We start from the raw sequence: 18,078 nt of genomic DNA on the forward strand, positions 1-18,078 counted from the left end.
ATTTTAAAATGCATGACAATTCAGTCATTGCTCTGTGCATATATACTCCCCTGCTTCGCTTTTTATCATGTGCAGTTGAATGTTCCAGTTAGCTACAAGTTTATGAGTGTTCTTTGTGAATTAATATATATAGTTTTTTCATATTTTCAGACTTTCTTCAAATGTGGACATACGGTTTTGCACTTTTACCTTCCCCAACAATACTTTTTTAAATTAAGTGGCTAGAAAAATCTGAAGCTCACTGGTGTCACTCGAACTGGTCTCTTAAACAGGACCTACTAAGGAGCTACTGAGTGAAGGGTTGGGTCATGGAGTAATGGTGTAGATCAGAGTGCTGACACTTAAATAATGCTGTTTATACACCATGAAAAATGTCTTGGACATTGGAAATGTAGTGTTCCTGTGTTTTGGACCCAATGTTTTGTGGGGTGTTTTCTTGCCTCTGAATTTTGGTTTATTATTACCATTTTATATTTTGGTTGTACTCTATTAGTTAATGTTTGGAATTCCTGGTTTTTAGGGGTGTCTTTTCTTTTGTATACATAATATGCCTCTATGCTTTGCCTTGTTACTTTTGTATCCTGAGTTTTGTTGTTATTTATGTTTCTTTTTACTCAGAGTTAATCTAGCCTCCTTGTATCTTGTCACCTACTCTTTGTGTAAGTGTTAGGTATAGAAAGTTTCCCTTTTATGTTACTTCCTGTGTTATTTTACCACTCTCTTGTGTCTAGTATTTAGTTTTTCTCCTCCTGTCATGTTCTTGATTTTTTTCAGCAGTGTCTTGTTACCCTGATGATTCCACTTCCTTTTATTGCCTCATGTGTGTATTAAATAGCCCGACTTTGCTTTTTTCTGAGCGACTCTGTCATTCTTGTGCGAACCTGCAATTTCTCTGTTATTTTGCCTTACAATCTTTGTACTCTTTGAACTCTTTTGTACTACAATTAACCGCCATTATCTTGCCTGTTTTTGAGTCCTTGTGTTTTGGTCTTTTTGTCCTGTGAACTGTGATAGTGAAGTGACTTTGTGGGTCTTTCCATGAAGCCTGTGCCACTCATGTAGAAAAGTATGTGTTCACAGAAAACTACCAAATCCAAATTTTTTTTGCATGCAGCCAGCAAGCATTTTTCTCATTATTACTAAAACAAATCAATGCAAATAGTAGGAAGCAGAGCTACATTTAGCAAACCTTAGTGTAAACAGATCAAAAGGAATTCAGGAAACTGAAATCAATTTTTATTGCAACAGTTTAACCAAACCTCTGCATTTGAAATGAACTTGATAGAATCATGTTCATGGTCAATCTTTAACATGCTGGAGAATGAGACAATAGTGTGATTAGCAGTAACATCATGTTTGTTGATTAATTTCCTTTGCTCTGGCAGAACACTTGTTCACAGAACACAGTACTAAGCAAAACTACAGGATGAGATACAGTATACACCTAAAATTTAATAGAAAAACAGAAAGCTTTGTAGCCAACCATGCAACCATTGTTTAATTAACCATTAATCCTACTAGATGAGAGGTCAGATTTGGACAATGATCATACTAATCCTTACATACAGGATTATTTGTGATTCTGTTAGTGGTGGTAACATAAGCTGACAGGTTTGTAGAGTTTTTTGTTTTTGTTCATCCACAGGCTCTGGCATGAGTCCGGGAGTAGTTTGAGATGCATGCACTGCAAAATAATCATATTTTTTTTCTAGCCGAGTGAGCATTCAGCCTGGTTGCCCCTAAAAAATGTGATAAAAACCCTTAGACATCTATCAGCCACTCCATTTCATCACTGAATCGCTATTTGCAGCACATATTTAATGTAGTATTGGACTTACAGATTTGGGTAGTCAGGCAAGAAAATAAGTGTCAAATTTGAATATCATTGTTACTAATGGTTTATTTCCATTTTTGTGCATGTTTCAGATGGGAAGGTGGAGGTGACGAAGGAGAGCCTGAAGCTCTGCACCATGGGGCCAGGAAAGGTGTTTGGAGAGCTGGCTATTCTGTACAACTGCACCAGGACTGCTACTGTCAAGAGTGAGTCTCCACAGACACCCGTAAAAACAGCCAAAGTGCTTGAACGTGTCTGTGTTCAGTGTACACCTGTTGCCCAGGTGACAGATAATATCCCGTGTTCTCACACAAATACACGCATCTACACACATCCACTGAAATCTGTTTGCTTGTTCTAGAGGATTAGGGGTCTTTCTGCTTCCAGCTGTCATTCCTCTGTTGAAATATAGACAGGTATCACACTGTCACGATATGAATGAATGTTTGGAACACAGCAACAGCATTGTGCCTTGTTTACAGTGAAATATCAGCAGTGGGTTTTTTTCACAATACTCCAGTGAAGTTTCTTGTGAAGCAGGTGAAGTGAAATGTCAGGGTTTACCGAGCCTGCTCTTTCATGTGTCAAAGCTCCAGCTATGAGGGATGCACAGGGGGTGAGTAGGTGGTCTATCAGACTCGTGATTGAAATTTCAGTTTAAAAGAGTAAAGACTGGTGTCTGAGAGAAGACAGGATAGATGGTTTAATCACATTTGAGAATTAGTGTGTTATAAAAGTGTGTCAGGATGAATTGTGTGTTTAAGTAGGGTAGGAAACAGATTATTATAGATTATTAAAATTTGATTTGAGATCTTGTTATAAGTTGTATTTGAATGATGGACGTAGCCTCTGAGGCTGAAAAATGAACCCATTCCAGGAATTCCTTAAACCTTGATTCTTTCTCATGGCCAGCAGGGGGTGTATCTTCTTGGTACAAAACAAATTCTACAGCCCTGAACTTTTCTAGGTATTTCCCAGCGTGGGTGAATGTAAATGCAAATGCAAATGTCCGACACAGTTGACACAAACGTTAAAAAGTCTTTAATGTGTGTGCTCCATAGTACAAAGTCCCTTTGATGAGGGGAGAATAGCTCAGATAACTGTCCAGTGAATCACATTCAGTCCATGTTTAATAAAACCAATCTCCTTTTTTGTGCTACACGTGAAAAGGGTAACTTTGGATAGTGCCCAAACTTGATTCTCCCAACAATGTGCAGAGCTGAAGTGAAAAAGTACATTTGAGAAAACAACCCATCTGCTCACTTAGTCTATGACCTCAGTAAACAGTTTCCTAATGAGTTTCTCAGAAACAGTTTAAAGCCTAGACTAAAACAGGCAATAAAGTAGTGTATGCTGTCAGGCATGTTTTCTTAACTTTGACAAGGTGCTACTACATGAGCATGCAGTGTTCTCAGTTTCTGAGTCACTTCTTCACTTCTTACTCATGAGCTGTTCCTATGCACAGTCCTCCAATTTCAGAGGCCCAAAACTAAATCGACTGGCAAGCAGTTTAATGGCCTGGTGAGACCTGTTCCCTGATTATTACAAGACAAATCAAGAAGATAAAAGATTCGGGAGTTTATTCCAAGGGTTGAACTTGTATTTTGTATCTGTCCCCTGGAATTCTTAATTTATATGATATGAGGTCCAATAAGATGTCAATCCAAGTGAAGGAGACTGAAAACCCCAACAAAACAACAAATAAGCTTTATCATTTGTCTTACCACTACTCTATCCAGCTGCTCAGATAAGCCTATCACAGTGAGAGAGTAAAATGTTAGGAGTGGCCAAATCAATATAATCATAAAAAGAATAAATGCACCTGGCAGCACAGTTACACTAAAGTCTAGAATACCCAGAAGACAATTAAAGTGGAGGATCACAGAATTCTTTCTATGGTTAAGGAAATTCGCTCAAAACATTGAGCCAAGTGAAGCATATTCTGGAGCATGGAGGTCTTTTAGTGTCAAAGACTACAACTAAAACATGCACATGAATGGAAATATACAAGGTTTAGAAGAAGACTTTTCCAGAAAACATCTTAAAGAGCCTACATAGTTCTGGAAAAACTTTGGATAGCTGAAACCATTTTTAACTTGTATCAGGCTGATGGGAAGAAAAAAGGAGAGAGAGAAACAACTCCTGATTTAAAGCATATCACGTTTTCTGTCAAAACTGGCGAAGACCATGTTATGTTATGTATGGCTGGTAGTGGAAGCTGATGACTAGCATTTATTGATGATATGACTGAAGTAGCAGGGTAATTTTGAAGTGTACAGGACTATACTCTCTTTTCAGATATAGCTGCAAAATTGATCAGACTTTGCTTCACAGCAGATATGGTTAATGACCCAAGGCACATTCTAAAAGCAACCCAAGAGTTTCTCAAGGCAAAGGAAACAGGCTGATAAAGAGCTTAATTTGTCATGGAATAATAAGGGAACAGGCCTCACTTAGCCATGAAACTGCTTGTCAGTCAATTTTGCAATTACCTTTGAGCCTCTGAAAATACGGGACTATGCATAAAAATGTCTGTAATTCTTAAGCGGTTAACACGACAATTTTATTAAACCCCTTGAATTAAAGCTGAAGGTCTACACTTCAATCAGATCCTGAAAGTTTGATTTAAAAGCCATAATGGTGGAAGCAAAATTACAAGTTTCCAAACGAACCTAACTGTATTTACCGTTTATGGGCCTGGTAGTTAAAGTTAGCGTCCACATAAAGACGGTTTAAATTTAAATAAATAAATATAAGACAGTGTATAGTTGCTTTATCTAGCAAAAAGGAATATAGTGTATTATTGCTCAGATATGGTAAATCATTTTATTTACCTTGAAAATGCAGTAATTGTAGTAATTGCAGGCTAGCTGATGTTTCCCTGTGCATTTATTTATGAATGAATGAATGAATACAAGGGTTTACTCAGGCTTGTACTTGAGAGTTCAAGTGTGAAGGAAAGAAGGTTGACGATGGTGGCTACTAGGTTGCACGCCCTGTGCTGACCCCTCTTATGTCCCGTGATCCCCTATTTCTAACCAGCCAACCTGATGAAACTCCCAGCTCCTGTTGCTATGGGAACAAGTGCCCATAGCAAGATGAGCCATCTCTTACGGGTTAAAATATTCCCCTTCCTGCTGGCGACAGAGTGTCTGCTTTTTTTCCTTTTGTATATATTCTCTTGCCCACCGGACTGTACTTCCTGCCACGATCTTAAGAGATGTACGTCAGTGCTGCTCAATAAAAACTCACACATGGAACAAATGATGTAATTGTCTACATAGACAGAAGTGTGTTTACAGTCTAACAGGGTCATTGGTACTGTCTCTGAGAGTTGCTGTCTTTGTTTTAATATATGTCGCTACGCATGAATGTAGTGAGGAATTCAGCTGCCACACTGGCTATTAGAGCCGACAGACTCGACTGGAAATCGTGCACCTGCTAGTGCGCATGGAGATCCCGCTTCCAATCAGCAGATTTAATTTCATCATTGCATGGAACCCAGTAGGAGGATAAATCCTTGAAGCAATTTCAGTTTACGTTGCTTGGTCTCCTAAGTCATATGCATGATTAAATACTTCTTAACAGAATTTATCTGAGGAACCTGTTAATGTTGACTCATGGGAGCTCATCCATGAACTGTCTACACCTCTTTCCTTTTACTGTTACTGCTAACTCACAAAATAATGACACCATTGCCAACTGTGATAATGAAGAGATTCCCAGAGTCTGGCACCTATTAAGAATTTCAGAAACAATTAAGAGCCATTAGGTGCAATGATTCGTTTACAGAAAATGTGTGCAATTATGACAGTTCTTTCATCACAGTCAGACTTGTCAAGATAAACCCAAGGATTGCTTAAGATCGCTGACATAATAAATTATTGCACATGTTTTATTCAGGAATTTAGCTGCATTTAGTTTTGCATGAGTTTCCAATAAAACTGACATGTGTTTAAATTTCACTTGAATTTCAATTCGGAATTGAGAATAAAACTTCAAAATACCTTTTGGGCTTTTTTCTTAAGCCTATTTACATACACTCATAGGAGCAAATCAGTAATACTCAGTAAAATCAATGGGACAGGTTTTATTCATTGCCTTTTATTTAAAGAAAAAAATATATAAAAATATGAGGGGAAGTGACGTTAATTGGCAGCCATTTGTGCAGTTATGGATAATTATATGGATCTATTGCTAAATCTGGACAATATTGTAAGCGTATCCAAGTAATAGCATTGTTTATTTTGTTTTTATTGCTGTATGATCATGATTACATATTCCCGGAAGGGCCAATGAGGACATTTCCATCAGTCCTCCTGCATCTTTAGGTGATTTCATTTCTGATCACTCAGTGGCACTCTCACCCACCCCTACAAAAAAATAAAAAATAAAAAATGGATCCTGTAAACTGAGCATTTCAAGTAGCACTTACTCCCAGGCTTTGTAGTGCCCCAATGAACTGCTAAAATCAATATGTTATGTATACTTTCAGGATACAGACACTTATGTGTGGAGCTATGGCCACATTTGGGGTTTGGCTCTGCCAGTCAGGACAAATGAGGTGGGATTTCACATGCAGCCTGAGAGAAAAAATGTTGCCTGAGAATTTTTTTATGAAACAGTCCTCTTGCAATCAACTCTATATCACATTTAAAAAAAAAAATTATATATATATATATATATATATATAACAGCAGCTGGGCCAAGGCTGGCTGACAAAGAAATAGAGGAAGAAAGGGTTAGGAGTGAGAGAATAGACAGGTGATAAACGCAGGGCAGCAGTGACAGTAAAATGAGGGAACCACTTCAAGGAGGCTAGACAAATTCTCATCTTGTGTCTGCAGACAGGAGAGAGGAATTGGAAAAAAATGTTTATAGCATAACAATGTAAGTGTTTCTTGAAGACAGCATAACAGGACACCATTCACCATGGTTTGGCATAAAACAATTGAGCAAATTGCAGAGCTCAACAGTACAGCACTGAAAAGAAGAGGAGGCAAACTCAGGAGGAAAATTGTTATGATTCTCAGATAAATGAAAATGCGTAATTAATCTGTAATATTCAAAACTGGATGCCTGAAAACGATGTCAAAATATTTTGATAATAAGACTGCAACAAAAAGCTATGCTTAGTATTGATTAATATGTCTCAATCTTTCTCAACTGATTGCAGAGTTCAAGGTGACATCGAATGTTTTGCTGTTTGCAACCCCAAAAATTCAGTTTACGATGATATGAAACAAAAAAAAGCTTCAGATTTTCACAGGAGTTTTTACATTCTGTTTAGCATGATTTCAGGAATAGCTTAGTTAAAGTTTATTTGTTGTGTTGTTGATTTTCAGTAGAAAAAAAAGCCAAAAGTGCTCTATATTCAGGCTCTAAAAGACTATTGGGAATCTTGAAATTGATTCAGACCAGTCATCTGAAAGAGTGAGGTCACTACTAACATAATCAGTGTGACTGATTATCTGTATGCTCCATCTTAATGACACTGGTGGAAAAGGCCGTATCAGACGTCATCTCAAAGACTCAGCTGTGCTCTCCACTTACAGTTATAACGCACATGAATGCTTTTGCATAACACTGGATAATATCATTCTTTTCAAATAACAGTTATATAATAACTAATTTTGAGAAGTATCAGGGTGCATAAATCATTTAAAGGGTGCAGAACAATGCATGTGTGCAAGGAACGATACGTACAGTGGTGCGTATTTGCCGCCATAGTATATGTCTTTCTAAAATACCTCATGCAAATATAATTAATATAAATATTAAATATAAATAATATCTCAAACATGGCACTGCCATTTTTACATTGGCTCTGCCTTCCTTTTTGCTTCTTCTTAATGTTTGAGAAATAATAATTTAAAGATACAACTAAATAAATTCCATCAATCCATCTTCTTACACTTATCCGGGCCCGGGACGCGGGGGCAGCAGCCTAAGCAGAGAAGCCCAGACCTCCCTCTCCCCAGCCACCTCCTCCAGCTTGTCCTGGGGGAACACCAAGGCGTTCCCAGGCCAGCCGAGAGATATAATTTCTTCAGCGTGTCCTGGGTCTGCCCCGGGGCCTCCTCCCAGTGGGACATGCCCGGAACACCTCACCCAGGAGGCGCCCAGGAGGCAGCACCAATCCGTCTGTCGATCTCTCGCTTCCTTCTTCCGTCACTCATGAACAAGACCCCAAGATACCCCAAGATACTCCCCCACTTGGGGCAAAACCTTGTCCTCGACCCGGAGTGGGCACACCACCCTTTTTCAGCTGAGGACCATGGCCTCACATTTGGAGGTGCTGATTCTCATTTCCACTGCTTCACACTCTGCTGCGAGCCATTCCGGTGAGAGCTGGAGGCCATCGCCTGATTAAGCCAACAGAACCACATCATCCATGAAAAGGAGAGATGAGATTCTGAGACCACTGAAGTGAAAGCCTTCTGTCACTTGGCTGTGCCTAGAAATTCTGTACATAAAAATTATGAACAGAATCGGGGACAAAGGGCACTCCTGGCAAAGCCCATCACCCACGAGGAACAAGTCCAACTTATTGCTTTTGACTAGGGCTGGGCCATATCATAATGTTGGGCAACGATAAGAAAATGAAATATCGCGATAGAACATGGGTAAAACGCGCATGCGCAGTGCCTTTGTTTTCATACGCACATGGTGGAAAAAGCGTGCCAGCGACAGAGAATGAGAAGAGAGAAAGCGGATCGTTGAATGAAACAGATGAACCAGAATTGGTTTGTAAAAATGCTTTAGTGGTGTGGAACTGGTTTAGCTTTCGTCCGTCAGATACACAACAAAGCACTATTTTTGGTAGCGCATGCTAGCGGGCCATCGTTATTACCGTGTTTATTGGAAAATATGGCACACTTAAAATCAATCCTTTGATTTTTCTGAAAATCGACAGTGCCCCTTATAATCCCGTGTGCCTTATGTATGAATTCTGGTTATGTTTTCTGACCTTGAAATGATTTTATGTGGTACACAGCGCTCGAAAATCTGTCAAATGTTTTAGTACGACTTTGCTAAGCTACGAACCTGCACCGCTTGATGGATTGTCAGAGCATTACGGCTACCATAGTCAGGAGCCTCGCAGAGTGATATGTACTGTGCTTCAGCATAGTATTACAGTATTGTGTGTGTGTATATGTCATGGTCCGTGATTTTCCCGGGTCGCCTTTTGTTGTTATAATAAAGTGTCATTTTCTGCTAACACTTGAGTCTGCGTTTGGATCCTTTTGTGCGCGCGCGCCGCGGCGCATGACAGTATAACCTCTTTTTACGTTTTGTGGATATTATACATGGTTATGCTGAGGATATGTCGGCCAATTTCCGCTGGAAACGCGTTGTGGTTAAACTGTCAGCAAGGAATTTGCATTTGCACTGTTAAATCTTTATATAACTTTAATGCACATAAAAAACTGTTTAAGTGAAAATACGTTGATGTTTTTTTTTTTGCACTAATAAAGTTGTGGAGTTGTAAAGTATTTTGTCTAGTGTCAATTATATCGTCAGTTATATCGTTATCGCAAATTTTCAAATGTATATCGTGATAAATATTTTTGGTCATATTGCCCTGCTCTACTTTCGGCAAGCTCTTGCAACTGTTGTATAAGGATCGAATGGCCCGTAGCAATGGGCCAAACACCCGATTGGGGCCCGGAGCACCTCCTACAGGACACTCCGAGGGATACGGTCAAATGCCTTCTCCAATTCCACAAAACACATGTGGACTGTTGAGCAAACTCCCATACACCCTCAAGTATCCTTGAGAGGGTAAAGAGCTGGTCCAGTATTTCATGACCAGGACAAAATCTGCATTGTTCCTCCTTTATCTGAGGTTCGACTAACGGACGAACTGTCTTTTCCAACACCTTGGCATAGACTTTCCCTGTGAGGCTGAACTAAATAAATTTAAAGACTAAATATATAGGCCTCATGTTTGCCATCAAGCGGGTAACTGTACACAGCAAATTCAAAAGTGTTAAATTTTTTGGTGTTAATAGTCTCCTTGCAAAAGTAGAGTTAATTTTACTCTAAGTAGAGTCACATTCTTTTAATGTAACTCTGAGGTGTAAAATGATAGTAGTTAAAATCGAGTGTTAAAAATGAGTGTTTCTCTGTCAAATCTGGAGGTGTTAAAATGGAAACATTAACTCTTGACCTCTTAACTCTGAACTCCTAGAGGGGCTATGACACCAACAGAGTAAATTCGCAGACTCCGCCCTCAGCACGGCTCCAATCGAAGCTGAAGTGAAGCCGTTTCAGAACATTTACTCTACATATTTGAGTTGTTTGCCATGCTTGGTAAGTCATTTTTTCAAAGATTGTTTCAATTGTTATTAGCCTTTACTTCTGTGGCTCTTTGGAGTTGAGACAAAGCTATGTGAAAGGCATTAGCCATGTTGCTCGCTGATAGCATAATATTCTGTTTTAGCTAGCTGAAAGGTATTGTTTGCGGGCAAATACCACAGCCTTGAAAAAAAGCTTGCATGTGAATTTTCAGTCAAATCTTTGGTCAAATACACCTAAAACAATGTCTAGAATGTGAAATGTTGGTATAATGAAAACGATCGCCCATAAAAAAAAAAAAACGAGCAAACAGCAGTAGCAGATGTCCTGACTGGATTCTACGTTAGCATAGATCCCTCCAGAGTTTTGTGCACACGGTTTAGGTAAAAATGAAAAAGGTTGAGGTTTTACATTTAGTTCAGTATTACCTGTTGCCTGTGTCCTTGTCTTTTGGGAAAATACTTTACACAAGTAATGGCTCAAAGAGGATTCCTTTTTTTTTTTACTGTGCTGCAATTGTTTACTGGATTATTTGTGCCATTAATTAGTCTCAACTAATTTTTATTCGATCTCCGCACAGGATATGCTTGTGAAGATGGAATATGGGGGAGAGCAGAAGTGCGTTGAAGTTCCACAAAGTGATGAATGAAGGACATGCATATTGTATTGAAGAAATAAGTGTTGAGAATGCTGTTATTTGCATTTACCATGTCAGACCTTTTGATAAACAAAATTCTAATGAAAGTGAGAACATGTATACTGTTACGTCTTTCAGAAAATGTTTTGAAATTGTGGTGCACAGTTCAGAATAAATGTTTTTCAAAAACCATTGCATCTTTTTAGTAAATGTTTATTTCCAAAAGAAATTTCTAGAAGTTCAGAACAGGAAAATTCCCGCTTTTTAGAATGAATTAGAAGATAACTCTTACGTAGTTAAACTAAAATACTCTTTGAGAGTTAATATATAAACTCTTAACACCAAGTGTTAAATTATCAACTCCAGACAGATTTGGTGTTTAACACTAAATCAGAGTTAACGTACCAACTCTCCAAAAAGAGTTAAATTAACACTCTCTGGTGTGGACCCATATAGACACTTTAATAGTGTTGAAATCAAATCCGACAGTGTTAATTTGGACATGCTGGATTTGCTGTGTACCCCAGTGGATACTTTCACAGTTACAAGACAGTACTTTAATGTTTAAACTAATGCTTAGAAAATTTAAAAACAAACAGAGTAATGTGACTGTATATATATCCACAATAACAGAGTAACTAGCAGTACTGGTGTGCGGATCGATATTGAAATATTGATTCTTCCGATACCAGTAATTTATGTTCTAGAATTGACTCTCATATTAAAATATAGATATTTTAGTACTTTGGGGTAAATTTGTAGTTTTTCATTAACAGAAACACCGTGGAAAGAAACTATATCATTCGGATCGTCTAAATTGGAAGGAACTACTTCCTCTTACGCCTTTCACATTCATATGCGAAATATAAATGTATAAATGTGTCGCAGCCCCTGGCATGCGCACTCACAACAATGGCTGAGTGTGAACGGAGTCATGTGAGTCATATGACCGTTTTTTTTAAATTTCTACATGATAATTCTACATTATTAAGCAATATGAACAAGTAGTCTGATGTCCTGTAATCATTATGAAGCTATATTATTACGATTACATAATACAATTATATACAAATACAATGAAACATTAAGTTTTTGTACAGAGTATCGCTATCGGATCAATATCGTCAATACCACTCTGAATTTTACTTGGTATCGGATCGGAAAGGAAATCAGTGGTGTCGCACATCACTAACTAGCAGCCATGATAAAGTGTCAGAGCTTTGGCCCGATACATCTACATGGTGAACTACATATTAAAATAGGCGTGCAAAAAGTTAAAAATAGACATTCATAAGAAAGAGGATACACTTTTGAAATACTCAGCTGCTACCGCTTCAAGTGCTTGTAGTTTAAGCTCTAATTTGAAACAGAGCATGGACATCAGTAACTCCGGGCAGAGTTGTAGCCTGACATTTTTTATAGAGGTGACCAGGCTGAGACATCACTACCTTCGGGGATGACACATGAAATGGATGTGTTGTTATTTTTTTTTTTCTTTCTGTCTGACAAACCCCTCTAGGTAAAATTGCTGTCTTTTGGTGACTCAATCCTGTCGTTTCAATTGAATTAAACAGCAAGGAGCTTTATATTGTAAGTTAAAGAGCTGCAATATTAGAGCGAAAACCCCAACGATAAGACAATCCCTTATGAGCAAGCACTTAGCTAAACTGTCTTTGAAGAGGAAGAGACCTTAGTTATTATGTGCTTATGTAGGCGTGACTGACATTTAATGTACTGATGTTGGCTATAGTTATTTAAATACTATATTAAGTGCTGTTAAAATGTGCCCAAGCAGGGGCAGATCCAAAAGGGGGGCACAGGGGGGTATCAACCCTATAGAAATATAATTGTCCCTCCTGCCCACCAGGCAGAGTACCTTTAGACTTAAAACCTGAGTATTTTATTCTGGTTTAATTTATTCATACTTTAAGTATTCCAACGTTATTCCTTTGCTCATCTATATTTTACAAACACCATTACAAGAAAATCCAGCCACTTTAAAATAAGACTGCTTATTATCATTTCAAAAGAACACATAATGAAGACTTATACTGAAAGGCTCATCTGAAGCAGCTGTGGCATTAGAGTAAAAGGATTAATAACCACTGATGCACTCTGCCTTTCTAATGTATAAATGTATTACATGCATATGTGTAGATTATATGCCGGGCTTTAGATATTCATCTCAAAGTGACATTTCTTTTCACTTAATCTTCATTAGCTGATTTTTTCCTCTTCCCGGCTAATGTGGATATGAAAAAATAAAAATAAAAGCACAAATCATAATATGATAAAAGATTTTCATTCCTCATGAATGACAGCCAAGCCTGAATCTGTCCTTTAAGATTAAAGGCTCAGTTTTCACATGTCTGTGTGTTGGGTTTGTGGGTCTTTGATTGTTTTTTCTCACCAATAACTTCTGAATGTAGAACTCCAGTGATCTTACTGCTAGGTGTTTAAGCCTGTTTACATGTCCTTGATCATTTTATTTTTCAGCAACAAGTGGATGAATTATACTCTGTGGGGTTCATCTCTGTGTGCAGACCTTCTGAAAGCCACTTTAAACACATAAAAAAGCACAGAGTTGCCTAACAGTGTACTCAGTGGTGTTCAAATTCTAGTGTGCATTTTGACAGGTGCTGTGTTAGAGGTCAAACTGTCTGCACACAATACAGACAAAACAAGACAGTCAGCAGGGGATTAATAATTAGCGATTTTTGTATCCGTTTTATGTGTAGTGCTAAAAACAGCACATGATAATGGAATTACATATAAAATATTAGGGGGCAATTTTCTAGAGACTTCTGAGAATCTTGTGAAAGAGTGATAGCTTAGCTGTATAACAGCCCTTCCTTCCGCCTCGAGTGAGCAAACAGTTGTCCTTCTAATCAGTCTGCATGTGAGTGTGTGTGTTTATTAGACTGTGCCTGCACAGTCTCAGGAATCACCCTCTCCAAGGTGAGTGATTCTTGTTTTGGCAGAATGAGATAGCTTACAGTGTGTGAGTATTTTGACTTCTTCTGTAATTGTTTCCTGTGTTTTTCGTCTCATATTTCCACACCATTTCTTTTTGTGCACCACAGAGAAATACCAACAATGCTTTCGCTGCATTTAAACATTTCCCACATGGCACGGAATATTAAGCGTGGCATCACTTGTTTTCATTTCGTCTTTATTCAGTGTGTTTTCGTTGTGATTAAAATCAACTGGAGGCAGGATTTAAAAGCACCCGTGCAACAGAAATCGTTACTGGTGTGCATTTTGAGAGCACGAGTGAGAGTGCTTTCATGTATGGTAATTTTTCTATAAGTCCTGTTTAATTCTAAAACACTGACACAGCTGTGATCAGTCGACTCGGCAAGTATGTTTGCATGCTAATACAAAGATTATGTTGGACCAAGTGTTAGCGTTGGCTTTTCAATAATTCTTACAAATGTTAACAGCATTAGCCATATTTGGCATCTAAGTGAATAGCTTTGTCTTTCTGGGGATATATTACAAGCATAGTCATTAGTTTTTAGAAGTAGTAGCACATAGCTTCTCTCTTATTCCCTTTCCCAAATGTTTATAAGGTAGATGTAAGTGCTACTCTGTTCTCCGTAGTGAGCTAGACAGGTTTCGATGCAGGACAAACTATAACCTCATTCATCTGTGCGGATGTTTAGACATAGCTAGCTGTTATAGTCTTTGCTATCGAGGCTGCCTATTTTTAGTAGTTGCTTGTATCTAGTAACCAGTGAGGTTATGATTCTGTTGTGTGAGATAAAGAAACACAGTTAACTGAGAGGGCTAAGTGTTTGGTTTTTTTTCTCTTAAAATGTTTGTCTTATGTAGCCATGATTTTAAATTTGACATATGATTATGGTTTAAATATAATTTCCAAATATGATAATAGATTAGTTGCAATAAAGCTCAGAAGATGCAAGAAGCAGAGGAAGTGAACGTGGATGAGTTTAAATACCTGGGTCAAAACATCCAAAGCAACAGTGTGCAAGAGAGGTGAAGAAGAGAGTGCGGGCAGGGTGGAGATGAGTGTCGGGGGCGGTTTGTGACAGAAGGGTCGCAGCGTGAGTGAAAAGGAAGATGTTGGTGAGACCTGCCTATGATGTGTGGTTTGGGGAGGTTGGCAATAACAAAAAGGCAGGAGGCAGAGCTGAAGTTTCTTTGATTTTCATTGGGATGGACAAAATTACACATGAGTGTGGCATCAGAGGGACCACTCAGGTTGAGGAGTTTGGAGCCAGAATTAAAAAGACACAAGATTGAGATGGTTTGGATGTTGAAGGAGGGATAGTGGATATATTTGTTAAAGGAAGTTGAAGATGGAGCTGCCAGGCAGGAGGAAATGATGAAGACGTTAATGGGGTTTGTGGATTTATTGCAGGAGGACAGGCATCCTCTGCATGTTTATGTGGTGGCACGCATTAGGAAACTAAACATGAAGCTTTAATCACTTCCAGCTTCACACTTTTATCCGTGGCCTCTGCTTCAACAACTTTTCATGATAAAAGTTTGAAATAATCCTTTCTCTTATGCTGGGCCTTGGTGCAACCCCTCCATTTATCCACTGTCTGAAACAAGCTGTTTTAGCTTCTCCCCCTTTAAGGACACATTTCCCTTTGAGGCAACTTTCTGAAATTGAAGGTTTGAACAGCATGTGGGATGGGTTGCATTGCTCATAACCATAGCTGGTTCATATGTGCATCAAACAGAACTGAGAGTAGAAAAAAAATTTGGAAGAGAGTGTTTAAAGTGTTTAGTATAAAAATTCAGCTTTTGGCTCCCAGGGATTGAGCATATATAAGCTGACCTCAGTATTTCGGGCTTTGGTTATGTTTAATATAAGCACACACAATATATACACTACACCTCAGCAAGGTTAGGCGATGTTGAGACGCATAATGTGCAGAGGTCACCGACTTTCTGCAGAGTCAATTGCTACAGACCTCCAAACTTCATGTGGCCTTCAGATTTGCTCAAGAACAGTTCATATAGAGCTTTATGGAATAGGTTTCCATGGCTGAGCCGCTGTATCCAAGCCTTACATCATCAAGTGCAATGCAGAGCGTAAAGCATGCCGCCACTGGACTCTGGAGCAGACGTGATGGCAACCTGATGGAGAAGTCAACACTGTGACAAGTGTAAAGTTTGGTGGAGGTAGGGTTATAGTGTAAGCTTGTTCTTTAGGACTTGGGCAGGGCCCTTAGTTGCAGTGAAAGGAACTCTTAGTGCTTCAGCATACCAAGACATTTTGGACAATTTCATGCTCCTAACTTTGTGGGAACAGTTTGGGGATGGCCCCTTCCTGTTCCAGCATGACTCTGCACCGCTGCACAAAGCAATGTCCATAAAGACATGGATGAACGAATTTGGTGTGGGAAAAATTGACTGGCCTGCACAGTCCTGGCCTCAACCTGAGAAAATAACTTTGGGATGAGTTAGAGTGGAAACTGCAAGCCAGGCCTTTTCATCCAACATCAGTGTTTGACCTCACAAATGCACTTGTAGAAGAACACTGAAAAACCCCATAGACACACTCCTAAACCCTGTGGAAAGCCTTCGCAGAAGAGTTGAAGCTGTTTTAACTACAAAGGGTCAGCCAACATCTTATTAAACCCTATGACTTAAGAACGCAGTGTCAGTCAAGTTCAAAAGACGATTGAATACTTTTGGCAATATAATGTATTTGACAGAACATGAGGATACTGTTGAATTAGTTAAATATGACCTGTTATCTTGTTTTGAAGAGGCTCTTGGGATTTTTTTAAAAATAGATTGTGATGTAAAGTTTGTTAAAATATGTTGCTCCACATTGTTTTCTGAGGCAGAGTGTCGCTTTGAGGTTATGTATCCTATAGTGCACCGAAATATGGGGTAAAATATGGACCTGGTCCACTGCCAAGTTATTTCACACTTTAGTATTTGAAATTGGAAAGTGAGGAGAGACACACATTTGCTGAAGATGCTACACGCTGCGTTGAATACAGAGGTGACCTCAGAGAGCAATAGAAGTATGTTTATATGCATTCAATCTATAACATGAAGAATTGCTACACCTCTTAAGAGGAACAACAAACGGGGAGGGTGTTGAGCCTGAGCACCATCATTAGGCATGGCTGGAAAGAGAAGGATGGATAACAAGGGTCCTTTGAATCACGACAGCAAGTGAGCACGTTCTTAACAAGGAACGCAGAAGTGCCATCTATTGTGCTGCTGTTTTTCCTGTCTTCTGTGCTTCAGAGTACTAATTAAAGGTGCATCCATTGACAAAGGCATATAAATCAAAATAAAAACGTGAAATGTAAAAAGAAATGGTAAATGACCGGTATAATTTATGCAGGCATGTGGAAAGCAATTAGACAGGCAGAAAAACGTAACACAAATAATTGTGACTGGCAATTAATAATGAAATGAAAGGGGGTAAGACTGACATGTTCATAATAACGTCAAGCAAATTATTTTTTCTGTAAAAGTTAAGGCGCTATCATCTCATGGCAATGTATGCAGGCCACACTGTGCTGGGATAAAGCATTTCATTGGATAAATGAAAGAAAAGGAAGAAATGGGGACACTGAGAAGAAGATGGAAAGAATGGCTTTGGCAGATAAAATTCCTGTGGGACTGTGTGGGGAAAAATCTTCTCTGTTTCCATGGCTGCCATGGTAACACTGTTGCCAGAGTGCAGCAAGAAACGTGATGGTGAAATGGTGAGGCTGGCTGGGAAGTCCCCGCCTACCTGTTTGAGATCACAGTTGCTGCGATGGGCGCTGTGTGCAGTTTTACCCTGACGTCTGTATCCAAAACTTGACAGCGTGACTTCTTTCAGTTGAATGAAGCCCTCTGAATTTTGACGGACAGTGTGTTAATGGACGCCCGGAGTTTGTGGTTGTTTTTATGTGTGTTTTGATTATGGGCCCCTGCTGGTGTTGTTTTCCTGACTCTCTGTTGGAGCGCAGGTGTGAGCCCGGAGCTAGATGCTCTTCTTGGGTTCTAGATGGCTTAAAAGGTTAAAACGCCCAGAGAGGAAACCTCAGACAGCAGCATTTAGTCAGAAAGAAAACAGCTCTGCAGGTGTGACTTCAGACAGCTGCTTTTCTTGAACATTTTTATCCTAATAGTCTCCTGTGACATTATAGGCAGGCGGCGTCAGTGTTGCTTCCAGGGAATTTTGGCTGATTGAGGACAGCTTCTACTTGTTTTGCGTTATCCAGGTCACATTTGCATCACTTCTCTTTATTATACAAAGAACTAATTTGATTTACCAAATTAGTTATTTGCTGCTGAAGTTGTATGACAGTGTAAGTTC

The 18,078-nt window shown here is 39.0% G+C and overlaps 1 protein-coding gene and 1 long non-coding RNA gene across 4 annotated transcripts in view; both read left to right on the forward strand.

Annotated features, from left to right (window-relative positions):
* The window catches only part of LOC146560994 (cGMP-dependent protein kinase 1), a 100,033-nt gene that overhangs the window by 37,082 nt on the left and 44,873 nt on the right, over positions 1 to 18,078 (forward strand). For all 3 annotated transcript variants that reach the window (XM_085296660.1, XM_085296661.1, XM_085296659.1), the window contains exon 3: positions 1,927 to 2,040. In XM_085296660.1, coding sequence (XP_085152786.1) covers positions 1,927 to 2,040 — 114 coding nt within the window. The remainder of the gene's footprint in view (positions 1 to 1,926; positions 2,041 to 18,078) is intronic.
* LOC146560995 (uncharacterized) lies at positions 10,072 to 10,964 on the forward strand. The gene is made up of 2 exons (XR_014894827.1): positions 10,072 to 10,150; positions 10,716 to 10,964. It is a non-coding gene; the product is annotated as an uncharacterized LOC146560995 (long non-coding RNA).

The sequence above is a fragment of the Mchenga conophoros genome, linkage group LG13, assembly GCF_057382185.1.
Source record: "Mchenga conophoros isolate Kocher_MC1m ecotype Shallow Benthic linkage group LG13, M_conophoros_male_GT1.1, whole genome shotgun sequence".
In the NCBI taxonomy this organism is placed as follows: domain Eukaryota; kingdom Metazoa; phylum Chordata; class Actinopteri; order Cichliformes; family Cichlidae; genus Mchenga; species Mchenga conophoros.